Genomic DNA, 21,184 nt, shown 5'->3' on the forward strand with positions numbered 1-21,184 from the left:
TCCAAAATTCTTGCAAACGCCAATTTGATTGGACACCACTATTTCCGAAGATGAATCTTGGACGTGACCCCTCAACTAATTATGATGTTGTTAGATACTCTTATCAAAACGTAGTGATAATAAGGGAGTATTGTATTTTAATCAGACTGTCAGTTAAACATAGATTTTTGGAGCTGAAGGTCGTTTTCTACTGTCAATATAGACAGGGTAAGTGATGGTGTCCCCCGACGGATCAGTCACTCAGGTCCTTTTCTATTTCTGATATACAATAAATGATATAAAAGCGACTGTGTATTCATAATTGAAAATGGATTGTACAATATTTTGATTAGAGTTATTCCTCTTGATTTCCGGAAGTGTATAATGATTCTTTAATTAATTAATAACTAATTAATGGGCAGGGCTGGAGTGTTGCCTGGAACTTTACAAATTATCTGTGGACATTCATTTGCCTCGTGGAGTTGTGAGCATTGTTAATTAGGAACCTGGAAGAATTAAGGATTATACCAGGACATTCATATACAGATAAGTAACATTTTAAATTCTCGCATTACTCTTGTACCACCACCAATTACTTTAGATATTCTAAACCATCTCTGTATAATATTGTATATATAAATAAATTGTGTTTTGAATTTAGCTGCTGGTTTCTCATTTCTGTTATTCTTGGTCGTAACAATGTATATATTTATCTTTATTCTGACAACATCCCATAACGGGGTCATGTTTGGATGACCTTTTACCACGTGTACTTCAGATCAAATACATTTTCGCCATTGCTACGCCATTTCGTCTACATTAAGCTTTGTTGTGCACTTTGGGCGAGATTATTTCGTACACGAAAATAATTCTGGACCGCTTTTTTAAACTATTTCGTCCCCAGTCAAAATTCTTGCAACGCCAATTTGATTGGCAATTTCCGAAGATAATCTTGACGTGACCCCTAATATGATGTTGTTAGATACTCTTATCAAACGTAGTGATAATAAGGATATGTATTTTAATCAGACTGTCGTAAACATAGATTTATGACTGAAGGTTTCTACTCGTCATATAGACAGGTAAGTGATGGTGTCCCCCAGGGATCAGTCCTCGGTCCTTTTCTATTTCTGATATACATAAATGATATAACTGAATGTATAACAAAAAACGACTTTTTGCTGATGATACGGAGACCGAAGCTGTGCAATTTTTTTCGAGCAAAACTGCTGAAGAGGGATGAGAAATGGATGCCTATTAAAAGTCTGGCCGGACATATATATCAGGCGCCATAGGAGATCTGAGAGTGTGTGGGACCTCAAAATGAATTTCGTGAATGACTTTTGAGGCATCCATTGATATTTGAGATGAAGATGATAACGCCTATTTAAAGGACAACTTTACATACAGTGCTGTGAGTCCAAATTCTGAACCTCAAGAGGACATCAAATTGAACAACAGGTACAGTGCTAATTTGTCCTATAATGGAGATGGAGAAAGATGCGTATTCTTCATTGCACACACCTAAGCTAAAACGGAGACCTAAGTCTCTTGAGGTGTTTGAGGCTAAATCTCCGATCATGTCACCTCGATCTTATATAAAGCAGTTGCCATCAGCAAGTCCTCGAACTGGACCAACCACAATGACGGCCAACGAGTATAAGGCCGTCATGTTTATCAAGGGCATCATAGAGAAGAAACGTGTCATGAAGCTCGGAAGTTAAGTCAACCATTTTTGGTCAGGCACCGTGAGATGGATTAAACAAGAACTGCAATACTTTCTTGTTGACCACTCCAGTATTTTTATCGTCGGTGAGAACGAAATGGTATCTGTGATTAAAAGTGCTCGCCTCAATGTCATCACCACAGGAAGGCGTCCTCCTGCTAGTCCAAAATCTACCGTCACTAATCGTAAAGGACATATATATCACGTTGCCAAACTTTTGGGTATAATCGACACGTAGACGATCTACACAAGATATCATGTGTTGGAGAGATGGCGTGTTTTGATGCTATTCCTGCACCTAAAGGGAGTAGGGCTAGTAGGCGAGCCACAAAGATCTGGAAGGAACATGAATCAATTGAAGATCTTATCGAGCGTTTGGCGACCCATTTACAGTTGCCAATAGATGGCGCTCCATATAAAGAACCGCCTAGCCCTATAACTAACATTATTGAGGAGATGCGGGGGATTTGAGTTGAATGATGCTATCATCAATGTTCCTGTGACGCCTGTTAATGTTGGCGGTATCAAGTATGCCTTCACGGACGCAGCTCCTAGTGGAACAGGAGTTGTTTGGAACTTTAAACACACGGAGCTGGACAGTATGAAGGATGTTGACGATATTGACCTAGGTGACGACTCCGACAGCCAGACATTGTCCATGATCGCCGAGAGATATTACATGAACAGGTCCGTCCTTGGGGAAACTCCGCGGGATGAGAAATCTGCAAAGGAGGTAAAGAAAGTCACAAACGGAATCTCTGACGAAAAGTCGCCAGCTAAGAAGGAAATGGTGGATGCTGGTTGTTAAACCATCGTGACGGGAGAGGTTCTGGAAACTCAGCTATGCCAGGAGGAAATGTAACAAAAATTGTGAATTTTTTTTATCACATTGTGGCATTTAAGTGTAGACATTTGGGGAGTTCAGATTATAATCATGCATGCATACTTTTATGTGGATTTAAGATTTGTTTGTTTGTTTGTTTGATTAATTAACGTCCTATTAACAGCTATGGTCATGTAAGTACGGCCTCCCATGTATGCGATGTGTTGCGTGTATGTTGTGCGAGGTGCGTGTTTTGGGATACTGCGGTATATTCATGTTGTGTCTTCTTGTATAGTGGAACTGTTGCCCTTTTTATAGTGCTATATCACTGAAGCATGCCGCCGAAGACACCAAGCAACACACCCCACCCGGTCACATTATACTGACAACGGGCGAACCAGTCGTCCCACTCCCTGTATGCTGAGCGCTAAGCAGGAGCAGAAACTACCACTTTTATAGACTTTGGTGTGTCTCAACCAGGGGACAGAACCCAGAGCCTTCCTCACAGGGGCGAACGCTCAACTCAAGGCCAAAAGTGAGGCGGTGCCAAGGGAGGCATTAGGAAAGATAAAGTCAGATAGGAAGAAGAGAAAAGATAAGATCCTAAATTTAGTCGCCTTTTACGATCATGCAATAGGGGCAGCAGGTACAATTCTAACGCCCTACCTGCAGGGCACTCATGTATAAATAGATATGTTTGTAAACATGTTGATTATAAGTAGGGATCTAGAATGATCTATTTCCAGAAAGTTCTGTGTGTTTATTTGTTTACCCTTTTTAGTTAGATATTTCTAGAAGTAGAAGGTTCTCCAATATTCTTGAATTATATACTCCAGCTGTCCAAGGCCAATCAGAACTGTAATGAGACCTGTAATTAAACATATCAAGAATTGTTCAGCGCCATATAAGATTCTATTGAGAGAGCTATTGTGACTTTATCTGTGGAGTGTTACAACGCACTGTGTGAATTTATTCATATTGAAGCGAATGATTGTACAATATTTTGATTAGAGTTATTCCTCTTGATTTCCGGAAGTGTATAATGATTCTTTAATTAATTAATAACTAATTAATGGGCAGGGCTGGAGTGTTGCCTGGAACTTTACAAATTATCTGTGGACATTCATTTGCCTCGTGGAGTTGTGAGCATTGTTAATTAGGAACCTGGAAGAATTAAGGATTATACCAGGACATTCATATACAGATAAGTAACATTTTAAATTCTCGCATTACTCTTGTACCACCACCAATTACTTTAGATATTCTAAACCATCTCTGTATAATATTGTATATATAAATAAATTGTGTTTTGAATTTAGCTGCTGGTTTCTCATTTCTGTTATTCTTGGTCGTAACAATGTATATATTTATCTTTATTCTGACAACATCCCATAACGGGGTCATGTTTGGATGACCTTTTACCACGTGTACTTCAGATCAAATACATTTTCGCCATTGCTACGCCATTTCGTCTACATTAAGCTTTGTTGTGCACTTTGGGCGAGATTATTTCGTACACGAAAATAATTCTGGACCGCTTTTTTAAACTATTTCGTCCCCAGTCAAAATTCTTGCAACGCCAATTTGATTGGCAATTTCCGAAGATAATCTTGACGTGACCCCTAATATGATGTTGTTAGATACTCTTATCAAACGTAGTGATAATAAGGATATGTATTTTAATCAGACTGTCGTAAACATAGATTTATGACTGAAGGTTTCTACTCGTCATATAGACAGGTAAGTGATGGTGTCCCCCAGGGATCAGTCCTCGGTCCTTTTCTATTTCTGATATACATAAATGATATAACTGAATGTATAACAAAAAACGACTTTTTGCTGATGATACGGAGACCGAAGCTGTGCAATTTTTTTCGAGCAAAACTGCTGAAGAGGGATGAGAAATGGATGCCTATTAAAAGTCTGGCCGGACATATATATCAGGCGCCATAGGAGATCTGAGAGTGTGTGGGACCTCAAAATGAATTTCGTGAATGACTTTTGAGGCATCCATTGATATTTGAGATGAAGATGATAACGCCTATTTAAAGGACAACTTTACATACAGTGCTGTGAGTCCAAATTCTGAACCTCAAGAGGACATCAAATTGAACAACAGGTACAGTGCTAATTTGTCCTATAATGGAGATGGAGAAAGATGCGTATTCTTCATTGCACACACCTAAGCTAAAACGGAGACCTAAGTCTCTTGAGGTGTTTGAGGCTAAATCTCCGATCATGTCACCTCGATCTTATATAAAGCAGTTGCCATCAGCAAGTCCTCGAACTGGACCAACCACAATGACGGCCAACGAGTATAAGGCCGTCATGTTTATCAAGGGCATCATAGAGAAGAAACGTGTCATGAAGCTCGGAAGTTAAGTCAACCATTTTTGGTCAGGCACCGTGAGATGGATTAAACAAGAACTGCAATACTTTCTTGTTGACCACTCCAGTATTTTTATCGTCGGTGAGAACGAAATGGTATCTGTGATTAAAAGTGCTCGCCTCAATGTCATCACCACAGGAAGGCGTCCTCCTGCTAGTCCAAAATCTACCGTCACTAATCGTAAAGGACATATATATCACGTTGCCAAACTTTTGGGTATAATCGACACGTAGACGATCTACACAAGATATCATGTGTTGGAGAGATGGCGTGTTTTGATGCTATTCCTGCACCTAAAGGGAGTAGGGCTAGTAGGCGAGCCACAAAGATCTGGAAGGAACATGAATCAATTGAAGATCTTATCGAGCGTTTGGCGACCCATTTACAGTTGCCAATAGATGGCGCTCCATATAAAGAACCGCCTAGCCCTATAACTAACATTATTGAGGAGATGCGGGGGATTTGAGTTGAATGATTATTCTGCTATCATCAATGTTCCTGTGACGCCTGTTAGTCTTGTCCATGTGTGTACCCCAAACCTATTCAGGAAACAAAGTCTTGTCCGTGTGTACCCCAAACCTATTCTGGAAACAAAGTCTTGTCCTTGTGTACCCCAAACCTATTCTGGAAACAAAGTCTTGTCCTGTGTGTACCCCAAACCTATTCTGGAAACAAAGTCTTGTCTGTGTGTACCCCAAACCTATTCTGGAAACAAAGTCTTGTCCGTGTGTACCCCAAACCTATTCTGGAAACAAAGTCTTGTCCATGTGTACCCCAAACCTATTCTGGAAACAAAGTCTTGTCCGTGTGTACCCCAAACCTATTCTGGAAACAAAGTCTTGTCCGTGTGTACCCCAAACCTATTCTGGAAACAAAGTCTTGTCCTGTGTGTACCCCAAACCTATTCTGAAACAAAGTCTTGTCTGTACCAAACCTATTCTGAAACAAAGTCTTGTCCGTGTGTACCCCAAACCTATTCTGGAAACAAAGTCTTGTCTGTGTGTACCCCAAACCTATTCTGGAAACAAAGTCTTGTCCGTGTGTACCCCAAACCTATTCTGGAAACAAAGTCTTGTCCGTGTCTACCCCTGACCCATTCTGGAAACAAAGTCTTGTCCTTGTGTTTCCCAAACCTATTCTGAAAACAAAGTCTTGTCTGTGTGTACCCCAAACCTATTCTGGAAACAAAGTCTTGTCTGTGTGTACCCCAAACCTATTCTGGAAACAAAGTCTTGTCCTTGTGTTTCCCAAACCTATTCTGAAAACAAAGTCTTGTCCGTGTGTACCCCAAACCTATTCTGAAAACAAAGTCTTGTCCTGTGTGTACCCCAAACCTATTCTGGAAACAAAGTCTTGTCCTGTGTACCCCCAAACCTATTCTGGAAACAAAGTCTTGTCCGTGTGTACCCCAAACCTATTCTGGAAAACAAAGTCTTGTCCTGTGTGTACCCCAAACCTATTCTGGAAACAAAGTCTTGTCCTGTGTGTACCCCAAACCTATTCTGGAAACAAAGTCTTGTCCGTGTGTACCCCAAACCTATTCTGGAAACAAAGTCTTGTCCTGTGTGTACCCCAAACCTATTCTGGAAACAAAGTCTTGTCCATGTGTGTACCCCAAACCTATTCTGGAAACAAAGTCTTGTCCGTGTGTACCCCAAACCTATTCTGAAAAATGTCACAAAACAAAGTCTTGTCCGTGTGTACCCCAAACCTATTCTGGAAACAAAGTCTTGTCCGTGTGTACCCCAAACCTATTCTGGAAACAAAGTCTTGTCCATGTGTACCCCAAACCTATTCTGGAAACAAAGTCTTGTCTGTGTGTACCCCAAACCTATTCTGGAAACAAAGTCTTGTCCGTGTGTACCCCAAACCTATTCTGGAAACAAAGTCTTGTCCTTGTGTACCCCAAACCTATTCTGAAAACAAAGTCTTGTCCTTGTGTACCCCAAACCTATTCTGGAAACAAAGTCTTGTCCGTGTGTACCCCAAACCTATTCTGGAAACAAAGTCTTGTCCTTGTGTACCCCAAACCTATTCTGGAAACAAAGTCTTGTCTGTGTGTACCCCAAACCTATTCTGGAAACAAAGTCTTGTCCGTGTGTACCCCAAACCTATTCTGAAAACAAAGTCTTGTCCGTGTGTACCCCAAACCTATTCTGGAAACAAAGTCTTGTCCGTGTGTACCCCAAACCTATTCTGGAAACAAAGTCTTGTCCGTGTGTACCCCAAACCTATTCTGGAAACAAAGTCTTGTCCTGTGTGTACCCCAAACCTATTCTGAAAACAAAGTCTTGTCCTGTGTGTACCCAAACCTATTCTGGAAACAAAGTCTTGTCCTGTGTACCCCAAACCTATTCTGGAAACAAAGTCTTGTCCGTGTGTACCCCAAACCTATTCTGGAAACAAAGTCTTGTCCTGTGTACCCCAAACCTATTCTGGAAACAAAGTCTTGTCCTGTGTGTACCCCAAACCTATTCTGGAAACAAAGTCTTGTCTGTGTGTACCCCAAACCTATTCTGGAAACAAAGTCTTGTCCTTGTGTACCCCAAACCTATTCTGGAAACAAAGTCTTGTCTGTGTGTACCCCAAACCTATTCTGGAAACAAAGTCTTGTCTGTGTGTACCCCAAACCTATTCTGGAAACAAAGTCTTGTCCGTGTGTACCCCAAACCTATTCTGGAAACAAAGTCTTGTCTGTGTGTACCCCAAACCTATTCTGGAAACAAAGTCTTGTCCGTGTGTACCCCAAACCTATTCTGGAAACAAAGTCTTGTCTGTGTGTACCCCAAACCTATTCTGGAAACAAAGTCTTGTCCATGTGTACCCCAAACCTATTCTGAAAACAAAGTCTTGTCCATGTGTACCCCAAACCTATTCTGGAAACAAAGTCTTGTCCATGTGTACCCAAACCTATTCTGGAAACAAAGTCTTGTCCATGTGTACCCCAAACCTATTCTGGAAACAAAGTCTTGTCCGTGTGTACCCCAAACCTATTCTGGAAACAAAGTCTTGTCCATGTGTACCCCAAACCTATTCTGAAAACAAAGTCTTGTCCGTGTGTACCCCAAACCTATTCTGGAAACAAAGTCTTGTCCGTGTGTACCCCAAACCTATTCTGGAAACAAAGTCTTGTCCGTGTGTACCCCAAACCTATTCTGGAAACAAAGTCTTGTCCTTGTGTACCCCAAACCTATTCTGAAAACAAAGTCTTGTCCTTGTGTACACCAAACCTATTCTGGAAACAAAGTCTTGTCCTTGTGTCCCCAAACCTATTCTGGAAACAAAGTCTTGTCCGTGTGTACCCCAAACCTATTCTGGAAACAAAGTCTTGTCTGTGTGTACCCCAAACCTATTCTGGAAACAAAGTCTTGTCCTGTGTGTACCCCAAACCTATTCTGGAAACAAAGTCTTGTCCTGTGTGTACCCCAAACCTATTCTGGAAACAAAGTCTTGTCCGTGTGTACCCCAAACCTATTCTGGAAACAAAGTCTTGTCCGTGTGTACCCCAAACCTATTCTGGAAACAAAGTCTTGTCCGTGTGTACCCCAAACCTATTCTGGAAACAAAGTCTTGTCCGTGTGTACACCAAACCTATTCTGGAAACAAAGTCTTGTCCGTGTGTACCCCAAACCTATTCTGGAAACAAAGTCTTGTCAGTGTTGTTACCCCAAACCTATTCTGGAAACAAAGTCTTGTCCTTGTGTGTACCCAAACCTATTCTGGAAACAAAGTCTTGTCGTGTGTACCCCAAACCTATTCTGGAAACAAAGTCTTGTCCGTGTGTACCCCAAACCTATTCTGGAAACAAAGTCTTGTCTGTGTGTACCCCAAACCTATTCTGGAAACAAAGTCTTGTCTGTGTGTACCCCAAACCTATTCTGGAAACAAAGTCTTGTCCGTGTGTACCCCAAACCTATTCTGGAAACAAAGTCTTGTCCGTGTGTACCCCAAACCTATTCTGGAAACAAAGTCTTGTCCGTGTGTACCCCAAACCTATTCTGGAAACAAAGTCTTGTCCGTGTGTACCCCAAACCTATTCTGGAAACAAAGTCTTGTCCGTGTGTACCCCAAACCTATTCCTTGTGTACCCCAAACCTATTCTGAAAACAAAGTCTTGTCCGTGTGTACCCCAAACCTATTCTGGAAACAAAGTCTTGTCCGTGTGTACCCCAAACCTATTCTGGAAACAAAGTCTTGTCCGTGTGTACCCCAAACCTATTCTGGAAACAAAGTCTTGTCCGTGTGTTTCCGTGTGTACCCCAAACCTATTCTGGAAACAAAGTCTTGTCTGTGTGTACCCCAAACCTATTCTGGAAACAAAGTCTTGTCCTTGTGTACCCCAAACCTATTCTGGAAACAAAGTCTTGTCCGTGTGTACCCCAAACCTATTCTGGAAACAAAGTCTTGTCCGTGTGTACCCCAAACCTATTCTGGAAACAAAGTCTTGTCCGTGTGTACCCCAAACCTATTCTGGAAACAAAGTCTTGTCCGTGTGTACCCCAAACCTATTCTGGAAACAAAGTCTTGTCCGTGTGTCCCAAACCTATTCTGAAACAAAGTCTTGTCCTTGTGTACCCCAAACCTATTCTGGAAACAAAGTCTTGTCCGTGTGTACCCCAAACCTATTCTGGAAACAAAGTCTTGTCCTTGTGTACCCCAAACCTATTCTGGAAACAAAGTCTTGTCCGTGTGTACCCCAAACCTATTCTGGAAACAAAGTCTTGTCCGTGTGTACCCCAAACCTATTCTGGAAACAAAGTCTTGTCCGTGTGTACCCCAAACCTATTCTGGAAACAAAGTCTTGTCTGTGTGTACCCCAAACCTATTCTGGAAACAAAGTCTTGTCCGTGTGTACCCCAAACCTATTCTGGAAACAAAGTCTTGTCCGTGTGTACCCCAAACCTATTCTGAACCTGGGTATTGGTGACATAGGTCCAGTCCTCCAAATAGACCTGGGTATTGGTGACATAGGTCCAGTCCCCCAAATAGACCTGGGTATTTGTAACATTGGTCCAGTCCCCCAAATAGAACCTGGGTCTGGGTATTGGTAACATAGGTCCAGTCTCCTAAATAGAACCTTGGTATTGGTAACATAAGTCCAGTCCCCTCAATCGAACCTGGGTATTGGTAACGATGGTCAAGTCCCCCAAATAAAACCTTGGTATTGGTTACATAGGTCCAGTCCCCCAAATAAAACCTGGGTATTGGTAACATAGGTCCAGTCCCCCAAATAGAACCTGGGTATTGGTAACATTGGTTCAGTCCCCCAAATAGAACCTTGGTATTGGTATCATAGGTCCAGTCCCCCAAATAAAACCTGGGTTTTGGTGACATAGGTCCAGTCCACCAAATAGAACCTGGGTATTGGTGATGGAGGCCAAGTCCCCCAAATAGAACCTGGGTATTGTTAACGTAGGTTCTGTCCCCCCAAATAGAACCTGGGTATTGTTGATGGAGGCCCAGTCCCCAAAATAGAATCTGGGTATTGGTGACATAGGTCCAGTCCCCCAAATAAAACCTGGGTATTGGTAACGTAGTTTCAGTCCCCCCAAATAGAACCTGGGTATTGGTAACGTAGGTTCAGTCCCTCCCCCCAAATAGAACCTAGGTATTGGTGATGGAGGCCCAGTCCTCCAAATAAAACCTGGGTATTGGTAACGTAGGTCCAGTCCCCCAAATAGAACCTGGGTATTGGTAACGTAGGTCCAGTCCCCCAAATAGAACCTGGGTATTGGTGACATAGGTCCAGTCCCCCAAATAGAATCTGGGTATTTGTGACATAGGTCCAGTCCCCCAAATAGAACCTGGGTATTGGTGACATAGATCCAGTCTCCCAAATAGAACCCAAACAGAACCTGGGTATTGGTAAGATAGGTTCAGTCCCCCAAATAGAACCTGGGTATTGGTAAGATAGGTCCAGTCCCCCAAATAGAACCTGGGTATTGGTAACGTAGGTTCAGTTCCCCAAATAGAACCTGGGTATTGGTAACGTAGGTTCAGTCCCCCAAATAGAACCTGGGTATTAGTAACGTTGGTTCAGTCCCCCAAATAGAACCTGGGTATTGGTAACGTAGGTTCAGTCCCCCACATAGAACCTGGCTATTGGTAACATAGGTCCAGTCCCCCAAACAGAACCTGGGTATTGGTAACATAGGTTCAGTCCCCCAAACAGAACCTGGGTATTGGTAAGATAGGTCCAGTCCCCCAAACAGAACCTGGGTATTGGTAACATAGGTCCAGTCCCCCAAACAGAACCTGGGTATTGGTAACATAGGTCCAGTCCCCCAAACAGAACCTGGGTATTGGTAACATAGGTCCAGTCCCCCAAACAGAACCTGGGTATTGGTAACATAGGTTCAGTCCCCCAAATAGAACCTGGGTATTGGTAACATAGGTTCAGTCCCCCAAATAAAACCTGGGTATTGGTAACATAGGTTCAGTCCCCCAAAATAAAACCTGGGGTATTGTAACGTAGGTTCAGTCCCCCAAATAAAACCTGGGTATTGGTAACATAGGTTCAGTCCCCCAAATAAAACCTGGGTATTGGTAACGTAGGTTCAGTCCCCCAAATAGAACCTGGGTATTGGTAACGTAGGTTCAGTCCCCCAAATAGAACCTGGGTATTGGTAACGTAGGTTCAGTCCCCCAAATAGAACCTGGGTATTGGTAACGTAGGTTCAGTCCCCCAAATAGAACCTGGGTATTAGTAACGTAGGTTCAGTCCCCCAAATAGAACCTGGGTATTGGTGATGGAGGTTCACTCGCCCAAATAGAACCTGGGTATTGGTAACGTAGGTTCAGTCCCCCAAATAGAACCTGGGTATTAGTAACGTTGGTTCAGTCCCCCAAATAGAACCTGGGTATTGGTAACATAGGTCCAGTCCCCTAAATAGAACCTGGTATTGGTGACATAGGTCCAGTCCCCCAAATAGAACCTGGGTATTGGTAACATAGGTCCAGTCCCCTAAATAGAACTTGGGTATTGGTGACATAGTTCCAGTCCCCCAAATAGAACCTAGGTATTGGTGACATAGGTCCGGTCCCCAAATAGAACCTGGGTATTGGTAACGTAGGTTCAGTCCCCCAAATAGAACCTGGGTATTGGTGATGGAGGTTCACTCGCCCAAATAGAACCTGGGTATTGGTAACGTAGGTTCAGTCCCCCAAATAGAACCTGGGTATTGGTGACATAGGTCCAGTACCCCAAATAGAACCTGGGTATTGGTGACATAGGTCCGGTCCCCAAAATAGAACCTGGGTACATAGGTCCAGTCCCCTAAATAGAACTTGGGTATTGGTGACATAGTTCCAGTCCCCCAAATAGAACCTGGGTATTGGTGACATAGGTCCGGTCCCCAAATAGAACCTGGGTATTGGTAACGTAGGTTCAGTCCCCCAAATAGAACCTGGGTATTGGTGATGGAGGTTCACTCGCCCAAATAGAACCTGGGTATTGGTAACATAGGTCCGGTCCCCAAATAGAACCTGGGTTTGGTGACATATGTCCATACTACTACAGTGCGTAAAAATTTGTGTTGTCATCAACAATCCATACTGCTGTTACACTGCTTGTACTGATGGCGTCACGGTATTGTCTGGGGGTGTGAGCTGTCTTACCGAGTTATATAGAGTTTGCCCATGTAAGATAGCTATATAATCTATCTTACATGGCATTTCTCGCACGCGTCTGTACATGTTTACATGCCATCTAAGCCTACCTGTTGCAGGGGCACATGAAAGGTATTCATATTTTGTTCATGGATCAGTACCGAGAATCGTATCCTTTTAGGATATGATGTACATGTATCGACGTATGTATATTATACATACTCATTAATGACTATTTCGCGTGCCCCTGTTGTGGCTGTATTACGGTTAGTCCAAAAATGACAGACTATCATGTCTCGTACTCGTAGCGTCCAAGTTTCTTTTAACTGACTGACAACAAAACACACACTCGCTGAATGATAATTTATGATTTCAAACATGCTGTCAAACATGAAAACCACATAAAAACTGCATCAAATTATAAAATAAATAAAAATCTAAAACAAGAGGCCCAGATGGCCTGTATCACTCACCTGGTTTGTAATGCCAAGTAGTGTTCTGAATACAGGTTCATTGTTTATTTAATTTCTACAGCAAGGGGTCAAAGCCAGAATTTTTATAAATTCTGTTACCCTTCCTCCAAGGATGTTTCTGGGGTCATATGACCTAAAAATGAAGTAAAATGAAGGACCGGAAGGTATTTTAACGGAAATTTGGTAATGATATGAGAGAAAAGGATTCTTTCATTATTTATTCATGAAGGATAGGGGATATTCCACCCTTGGGGTCACAAAATGTTGAAAAAACCTCGCAAACCTTGGGTTTTACCACATTTTCTGAGCCCTCGGGTGGAATACCTATATCCTCTATGTATACTTATGAAAGAGTCTTATTATCTTTTCCCTAGCAACCATGGGATATTCCTGTGAAGTATGGCAGAGTAATAGAATCATACATGGGTCTGTCAAGTGGACAGGGATATCACGACCCCAGTGAAAAATTTTGGCTGTCAACTCGAGGCTTGCCGAGGGATTACGGCCAATGTCTTTCATGAGGGCAGAGATATTACTGTCCACTAGGCAGACCCATGCATGATCATTTTTCTCTCATACTTTATGGAAAAAATGAATAAATTTCAACTGCTGTTCAACTTTTTTATTGTGCAATGAACAAATAATAAACTTAATGTGTCAAAATTGATTCAATGACAATTCACGCCACGGTTAAGCCACATATGTTGATAACATCACGTAATTGTCTAGCACATGTCATCTTTCTTACACCCCCTATGTAAGATTAATAGAATCTCACATAGGTCTGTCAAGTGGACAGGGATATCTCAATCCGAGTGAAAGATTTTGGCTGTTCAACCAGAGGCTTGCCGAGGGTTGGCGGCCAACATCTTTCACTTGGGTCGAGATATCCCTGTCCACTTGACAGACCCATGTTTCTCTTTTGAGATTCTTTTTCTCCCATACTTTCACAAAACATTGTGAAAATCCAGTTTTTAGAAACATTTCCAAAGTGCCACCATCATAGGAACGTCGCAGTGCGTCAAAATTAATGACGTCGCTGACAATGGACACCACACGTATTAATGACGTCACGCCATTGTCTAGCGCATGTGAGCTGTCCTTTCCCTACCCCGGAAAAAACAGAGTTATCTTTTCCCTGGCAACCGCGGGATAACCTATCAAGTATGGGAGGAAAAGTTATCTTTTCCCAACCAACCACAGGATATCCCTGTGAAGTAATGAGAGAGAAAAACAAGAGGCCCATGGGCCTTAATGGTTAGTTCAGATACCGAATGAAACAAAGACATATAAACACTGTATAAATGCCCATCAGGCTCTTGAAATCAGTTACTGATTATATCAATTTGACCTTTAAATCTTAAGAATAAGATTTTCTTATTCCATTACATCTGTTACATTTCCAATGAAAATTGTCCAAATAATGCTCATAAATGTGTTTTCCTTATATATAAACTAAAGTAAAATTGAACCCCTCCCCAGGGGAAAATCTGAAACCCCAGGCTAATAATTCTAACCAAGTTTGACTCATTTCCTACAAAAAATGAGCAAATAATAAAAATGGTGTTTTTCCTAATATATAAAGTATTAAAACTAGAAATATGTCTGTTTGACATTAAGTGCTCGCTAACAACTTCCTAACCTAATTTCCAGTATGAAATCATCCTCGGCAACAGGTGTCCCCATGTACGTAGCAATTTCGCTCATTATCCTTGGGACTATTGCATGGAGATGGTTTACACCCTTTGTGTAATAAATACTTTCCTTTACTTCATCAGAACTTTAAATGTGAAATTCCTTTGAACTTTGTTAAGTGTGTTCTTTGTTACATAGAAGTGTGTTTATTATTACATAGATATCGATACGATAGACTTGTTTCGCTGTTCAAAATAGTCGTCCGCTAGAACACTGGCCAGTCTCTGTGCACGTGGTGACTTACTGCCCCACTTTTGAACGCCTTTCTTGGGTACATTACATCTAGAGCTGAGACACCTAGACTGATATTTTCTATTGTCTGTTTTTGTTTCTCTTACACAAGGATGTCTGATTTTAGAAATATTTCTTAGAACTGCAGCAAATAAATTAAATATGTGGCCTGTACTAAAAGTCATCCGTTTCGTCACTTTCTTTTATTGACTATTTAAACCTGATTTGCATTGTATTGTTCCGGAAGTTTCCAAAGTCAATCAGATGCTTAGAATATCGTGAGCGATGCAAGAGCTTGTATGATCCGCCGCTTGAAGTTTACACAAAACAAAAATGTCACTGTTCTTAATTTATAGTAGATTATCGCTGACAAGTGTGTCTTAGTATATGTTTTTGAAAGGTTGAATTCACTAAAATCATGGCGAAATCTATTAAACGATATGAGACACCGACTTCCGGTATCGCATGCGCAGTTGAAATTTGCGCATATAGTGGATGTACACAGACTCTACACCCGACAAGGAAAATAAAGGAGCGAGTACACTCGCACTAAAAAAGTGAATTTGAACCCCTCCAAAGGGAAAAATCTGAGACTCAAGGGCCATGAAATTCTGAATTTTTGAAGGGGGCCTTGAGGCCTTTCAATCTATGGAGAGTTAATCTTACCCCTTTTGGTCCCTCCCACAGCCCCCTGAGGGGTGGGGGTCATATAATTCACAATTTTGATTGGCCTTATGCCATAGAAGCTTTGTGCAAAATTTCATTGAATTTGCATCAACCGTTTAGGAGAAGTTGAAAATATAAATTGTTTACACACACACCAAGCACAATGACGGACAAAAGGCGATTAGAATGCGTCACTTGAGAATTCATCTCAGGTGACCTAAAATAAAACTGGCCTATAGGCAAAATGGAAACCGCCATAATCATGAACCCAGAAAGATCGGGATTGTTTGTGGTGACCTCCAGAGAGATTGGGATTGTTTGTGGTGACTTCCAGAGAGATTGGGATTGTTTGTGGTGACTCCAGAGAGATTGGGATTGCTTTTGGTGATCTCCAGAGAGATCGGGATTATTTGTGGTAGAGAGATCGGGATTATTTGTGGTGACCTCCAGAGAGATCCAGATTGTTTGTGGTGACCTCCAGAGAGATTGGGATTGTTTGTAGTGACCTCCAGAGAGATTGGGATTGTTTGTGGTGACCTCCAGAGAGATTGGGATTGTTTGTGGTGACCTCCAGAGAGATTGGGATTGTTTGTGGTGACCTCCAGAGAGATTGGGATTGTTTGTGGTGACCTCCAGAGAGATCTGGATTGTTTGTGGTGACCTCCAGAGAGATCCGGATTGTTTGTGGTGACCTCCAGAGAGATCCGGATTGTTTGTGGTGACCTCCAGAGAGATCTGGATTGTTTGTGGTGACCTCCAGAGAGATCCGGATTGTTTGTGGTGACCTCAAGAGAGATCGGGATTGTTTGTGGTGACCTCTAGAGAGATTGGGATTGTTTATGGTGACCTCCAGAGAGATCGGGATTGTTTGTGGTGACCTCAAGAGAGAGCTGGATTGTTTGTGGTGACCTCCAGAGAGATCGGGATTGTTTGTGGTGACCTCCAGAGAGATCGGGATTGTTTTTGGTGACCTCCAGAGAGATTGGGATTGTTTTTGGTGACCTCCAGAGAGATCTGGATTGTTTGTGGTGACCTCCAGAGAGATATGGATTGTTTGTGGTGACCTCCAGAGAGATCGGGATTGTTTGTGGTGACCTCCAGAGAGATCGGGATTGTTTGTGGTGACCTCCAGAGAGATCGGGATTGTTTGTGGTGACCTCCAGAGAGATTGGGATTGTTTGTGGTGACCTCCAGAGAGATCGGGATTGTTTGTGGTGACCTCCAGAGAGATCGGGATTGTTTGTGGTGACCTCCAGAGAGATATGGATTGTTTGTGGTGACCTCCAGAGAGATCGGAATTGTTTGTGGTGACCTCCAGAGAGATCGGGATTGTTTGTGGTGACCTCCAGAGAGATCTGGATTGTTTGTTGTGACCTCCAGAGAGATATGGATTGTTTGTGGTGACCTCCAGAGAGATCGGAATTGTTTGTGGTGACCTCCAGAGAGATCGGGATTGTTTGTGGTGACCTCCAGAGAGATCGGGATTGTTTGTGGTGACCTCCAGAGAGATTGGGATTGTTTGTGGTGACCTCCAGAGAGATCGGGATTGTTTGTGGTGACCTCCAGAGAGATCGGGATTGTTTGTGGTGACCTCCAGAGAGATCGGGATTGTTTGTGGTGACCTCCAGAGAGATCGGGATTGTTTGTGGTGACCTCCAGAGAGATCTGGATTGTTTGTGGTGACCTCCTTCTTCTTACTTCACCTTTGTCATATATTTATCACAATTATAACTCAGGACACTGTGATCTATGTTTCCAATTGGTTGGAAGATTGTAACAGCCAATGACTATAAATTCAGTTTTAAGTTAAATCAAAGAGCGAGCAACTTCTTGTTTTGTCATGACACAAAGTCCTTTATCTTAACTCACACTATAGAAAAGTGTCAGGGTGTGAATTTAAGGTTGACAGGAGACAGACGGCCAATGGGTGTATGGTCGTTTGTGTGAAAGCGCTCCGTCGTTATAGATCCCATACTGTCATCCATTCTCATTGGGGTACTGAGGCCTTCTTTCTGGGCACGTAGACTCTGTATATCTCGCAGAATACCCTTCGCTTCTTCTCTAGTCTGGAAAGAAATCAAGAGGCCCAATGGGCCTTAACGGTAATCTGATTGTAAATACAATACATAGTAAAAATGAAATACAGTCAAACCTGCTCTAACGACCGCCTGTATATAACGACCGCCTGTCTATAACGACCGGTTTTTAGACTCCCCGTGCGTTTTTACTATATAATGGCACTCTGCATAACGACCACCTGTCTAATGTGGCTAACGACCGGTCGTTTTAGCCCCGTCAAAGTTGTATTTCGAGTACCGAGTACAGTGTGTGTGTAGTAGCGTCCCTTTGACCTACTTCCGGTAATTAACTCCCTTAGTAAGCAAATGGCAGCCATTACTGAAGCCCAAGCTATGAATTGTTTATACAGTACTGTTTGGTTTATAACCTAGCGGTCGTAACATTTGAGGTACAAATATGGTTGCCAACTTAAGGATGGAAGTTTTAACGACCGTTTATGCCTATCAAAGACTGAAATTATGTTTGGTCGCGAACGCCATGTGCACGAAAAGATCACTCGTAAAGCGTGATTTTGAAGCCACAACTCGGATGATATGGTAGGCAAAATAAAACATGCCGATTTATTTAATGTGTTCCGTTATTCATTGTCGATATTTAGCATTGTTTTATTACTAAGAAATGGCCTGTACTTAAGCTATTTCAAATTAGGCCAATAAATTTATGTTCTTCTTTACGATTAGAGTCAGTCGGATTATCGCCCGTTGTGACCCGGGTATATTCTCGACGTGTTTATAAATAAAATACGGTCCCATTTCTTGGTAGAAATGTTACTGAAAGTTAATATGTGTACCTGCATTGTGATTTTAATAGTTTTGAGACTGTATATTGTGAGAAAACGCCTCCAAATCGATCTTTCATGTTCCGAGATTAATCCGTCAAAACTGGTTACACGGCAACATTACATACGACTTGCCAGCGAGAATGTGTTGTAAAAAAATATTACACGCATACATTTTCTGAAAATAATCGTTCACAGATAATTCCGGGCCATGTGAAGTCAGTAATTAGGTAATGATTATGTTCATAGCTGAAAAAAATCTACTATGTATCAAAACGAGTTGATTTTGTTATGATCGAAATTTCCGATTGCATTAAAATAAAATGAACACAAATCACGGAAATATATTGACACAATTATTTCTTAAATAATGCACGGCAATAAATATATAAACATCCAGTAGCAGGTCTGTTTTGTATTAATACAATTCTGTTTTATTTACTGGCTCGTTGGTTGGCACGAAAGACCCAACCTGTCTATAAAGGCAACCTGTCTATAGTGACCGTTTTTCTGTCTCCCCTTCAGTGGTCGTTATAGACAGGTTTGACTGTACACAGAAGTTGTATATTTAAAGATGTAGCATATCTGACCTCTGTGGCCATGAAGGTAATTCATATGAGCAGACTTAGTAGCCATTCATCCCAGCATGCTACAGATTCATGTCTCAGGTAAGATGAATACACAAGTAAAATACAAATTAAAAATCTACCAATTGCCCTTAAAATTTGTATTAAAGTGTAAAAATTACCCCTACAACCAAAGTAGGATGAGCACTTACATCCAGAAATAAAATCAGTAGAAATATAGAACAAGAGGCCCAAAGGTCCTGTATCGCTCACCTGTTCTGAATACAGGTTCATTGTTTCTTTTATAAAGAAATTTAAATATTTACCTCTATTTCCTCTATCAGGCCCCGCCCCTCCTGCTCCCGAGGGGGGTCAGAGCCAAAATTTATACAAACTCTGTTCCCCTTCCCACAAGTATGTTTCTGGCCAAATGTGGTTGTCATGTTTGCATAATGAAATAAATAATACCTGTTTGTGTTGTTTTGTATAGATGGAGTATATAGTTTTAGTAATTTGTGTAGTGCAACCTATAATGCAGAACTCACCATCAGGTAAGTATGAGAGAAGATACCCGAGAGGTACCGGGTAGAGACACACATGTATATGGCGGCAAGACATACACAGTTTGGATTGTGTCCAGATGTAGTATTGTATAGGCCGACCAATATTTGGAGCACAGAACGCTGACTGTGGTTAGTGTTTGCCCTTGTAATATTATTACTCGATACCATTTTGTATTGTGTCCGTTAGGATTGCATAGTTTACCTGATGGGGACCAGTCAAGCATGCATAGGCGTTGTTGTACACTCGTGCATGACTGAGTTGTTTACGTGTACATTCCATTTATATGTAATCTCGTAAATATGTGTTTAAATAGTAGACAAGAGGCCCATGGGCCTTAACGGTCACCTGAGTTTGAATATATAATGAAACAAATAATGAAACAAATTAAAGACATATAAACACTATATGCTGGGCCTTGAATGTTTTTTTTTTTCTATTATATAAAAACATCACAGAATACCAGTGATGATGACACAGAACATAGAACATGGAAGACATCCACAGAACATAGAGGACAAAAGACATTTTTTTGTATATGTGTGACCCATCGTAACCGCCGCAGCCCAGGCTCGAACCCAAGACCTGGAATACCTTCTCAGATTTCAAGTTCACCGCCTTAACCACTCGGCCACAACGGGCCTTGAAGTTGGTCAGTGATTTATAATTTGACTTTTTAGACTTTGAAGAGTATTTGCTTCCATTAAACCTGTGAACTTAGAAGTATTTTTTGAAATTTTAATCATTTTGACCCTGTTTGGTCCTGCTCCTCTGGTCCCCCAGGGGGTCATCGAGGGCTGATATGGATGTTAAAATGCTATATCTTATGCTAATAATTCTAACCAAGTTTGACTCATTTCCTATGAAAATTGATCACAAAATGCTCATTAATGTGTTTTTCCTATATAAACTATAGTAAACTTGACCCCCTCCCGAAGGGGAAACATGAGACCCCAGGGTCATATAATTCACAATTTTTATAAAACACCTTAAGACCTTTCCATCTATAATTATTTGATTCTACTATTTCCAGAATTTTAGAAGAATATTTTTGAAGTTTTAGCCTATTTGACCCTTTTTTGTCCCCGCCCCTCTGTCCCCCAGGACCAGGACCAGTATGGATATGATATTAAAATGCTATCTCAGGCTAATAATCATAACCAAGTTTGACTCATTTCCTATGAAACTTGAGCAAAAAATGCTTATTAATATGTTTTTCCTATATAAACTATAGTAAACTTGACCCCCTCCCGAAGGGAAAACATGAGACCCCAGGGTCATATAATTCACAATTTCTATAAAAAACACTTTAAGACCTTTCTATCTATAAAGTGTATTTGATTATACCATTTCAGAATTCTAGAAGAATATTTTTGAAGTTTTAGCCTATTTGATAATTTTTGGCCCCGCCCCTCTGCCCCAAGGGGGCCGGCCTGGACCAATATGGATAAGATGTTAAAATGCTATCTCAGGCTAATAATTCTAACCAAGTTTGACTCGTTTCCAATGAAAATTGAGCAAAAAAAGCTCATAAATGTGTTTTCCCTATATAAACTATAGTAAACTTGACCCCCTCCCCAGGGGGAAACGTGAGACCCCATGGTCATATA

The 21,184-nt window shown here is 41.5% G+C and overlaps 1 protein-coding gene and 1 pseudogene across 2 annotated transcripts in view; one reads left to right on the forward strand and one right to left on the reverse strand.

Moving 5' to 3' along the window:
* Positions 1–890: 890 nt before the first annotated feature.
* On the forward strand, positions 891–2,888 carry LOC138334261 (uncharacterized; annotated as a pseudogene).
* Positions 2,889–13,605: 10,717 nt separating this feature from the next.
* The window catches only part of LOC138335602 (cell division cycle protein 23 homolog), an 85,634-nt gene continuing 78,055 nt past the window's right edge, over positions 13,606–21,184 (reverse strand). Inside the window, exons 14-16 of one of the 2 annotated variants that reach the window (XM_069284773.1) lie at positions 16,562–17,656; positions 16,252–16,530; positions 13,606–16,034 (exon numbers count right to left, since the gene is read on the reverse strand). In XM_069284773.1, the coding sequence (XP_069140874.1) occupies positions 17,474–17,656 (183 nt within the window). In that variant the 3' untranslated portion in view covers positions 13,606–16,034; positions 16,252–16,530; positions 16,562–17,473. Of the gene's footprint in view, positions 16,035–16,251; positions 17,657–21,184 lie in introns of both variants that reach the window. The other variant, XM_069284772.1, reaches the window with a different exon arrangement.

This window comes from Argopecten irradians, chromosome 11 (assembly GCF_041381155.1).
Source record: "Argopecten irradians isolate NY chromosome 11, Ai_NY, whole genome shotgun sequence".
Classification (NCBI taxonomy): domain Eukaryota; kingdom Metazoa; phylum Mollusca; class Bivalvia; order Pectinida; family Pectinidae; genus Argopecten; species Argopecten irradians.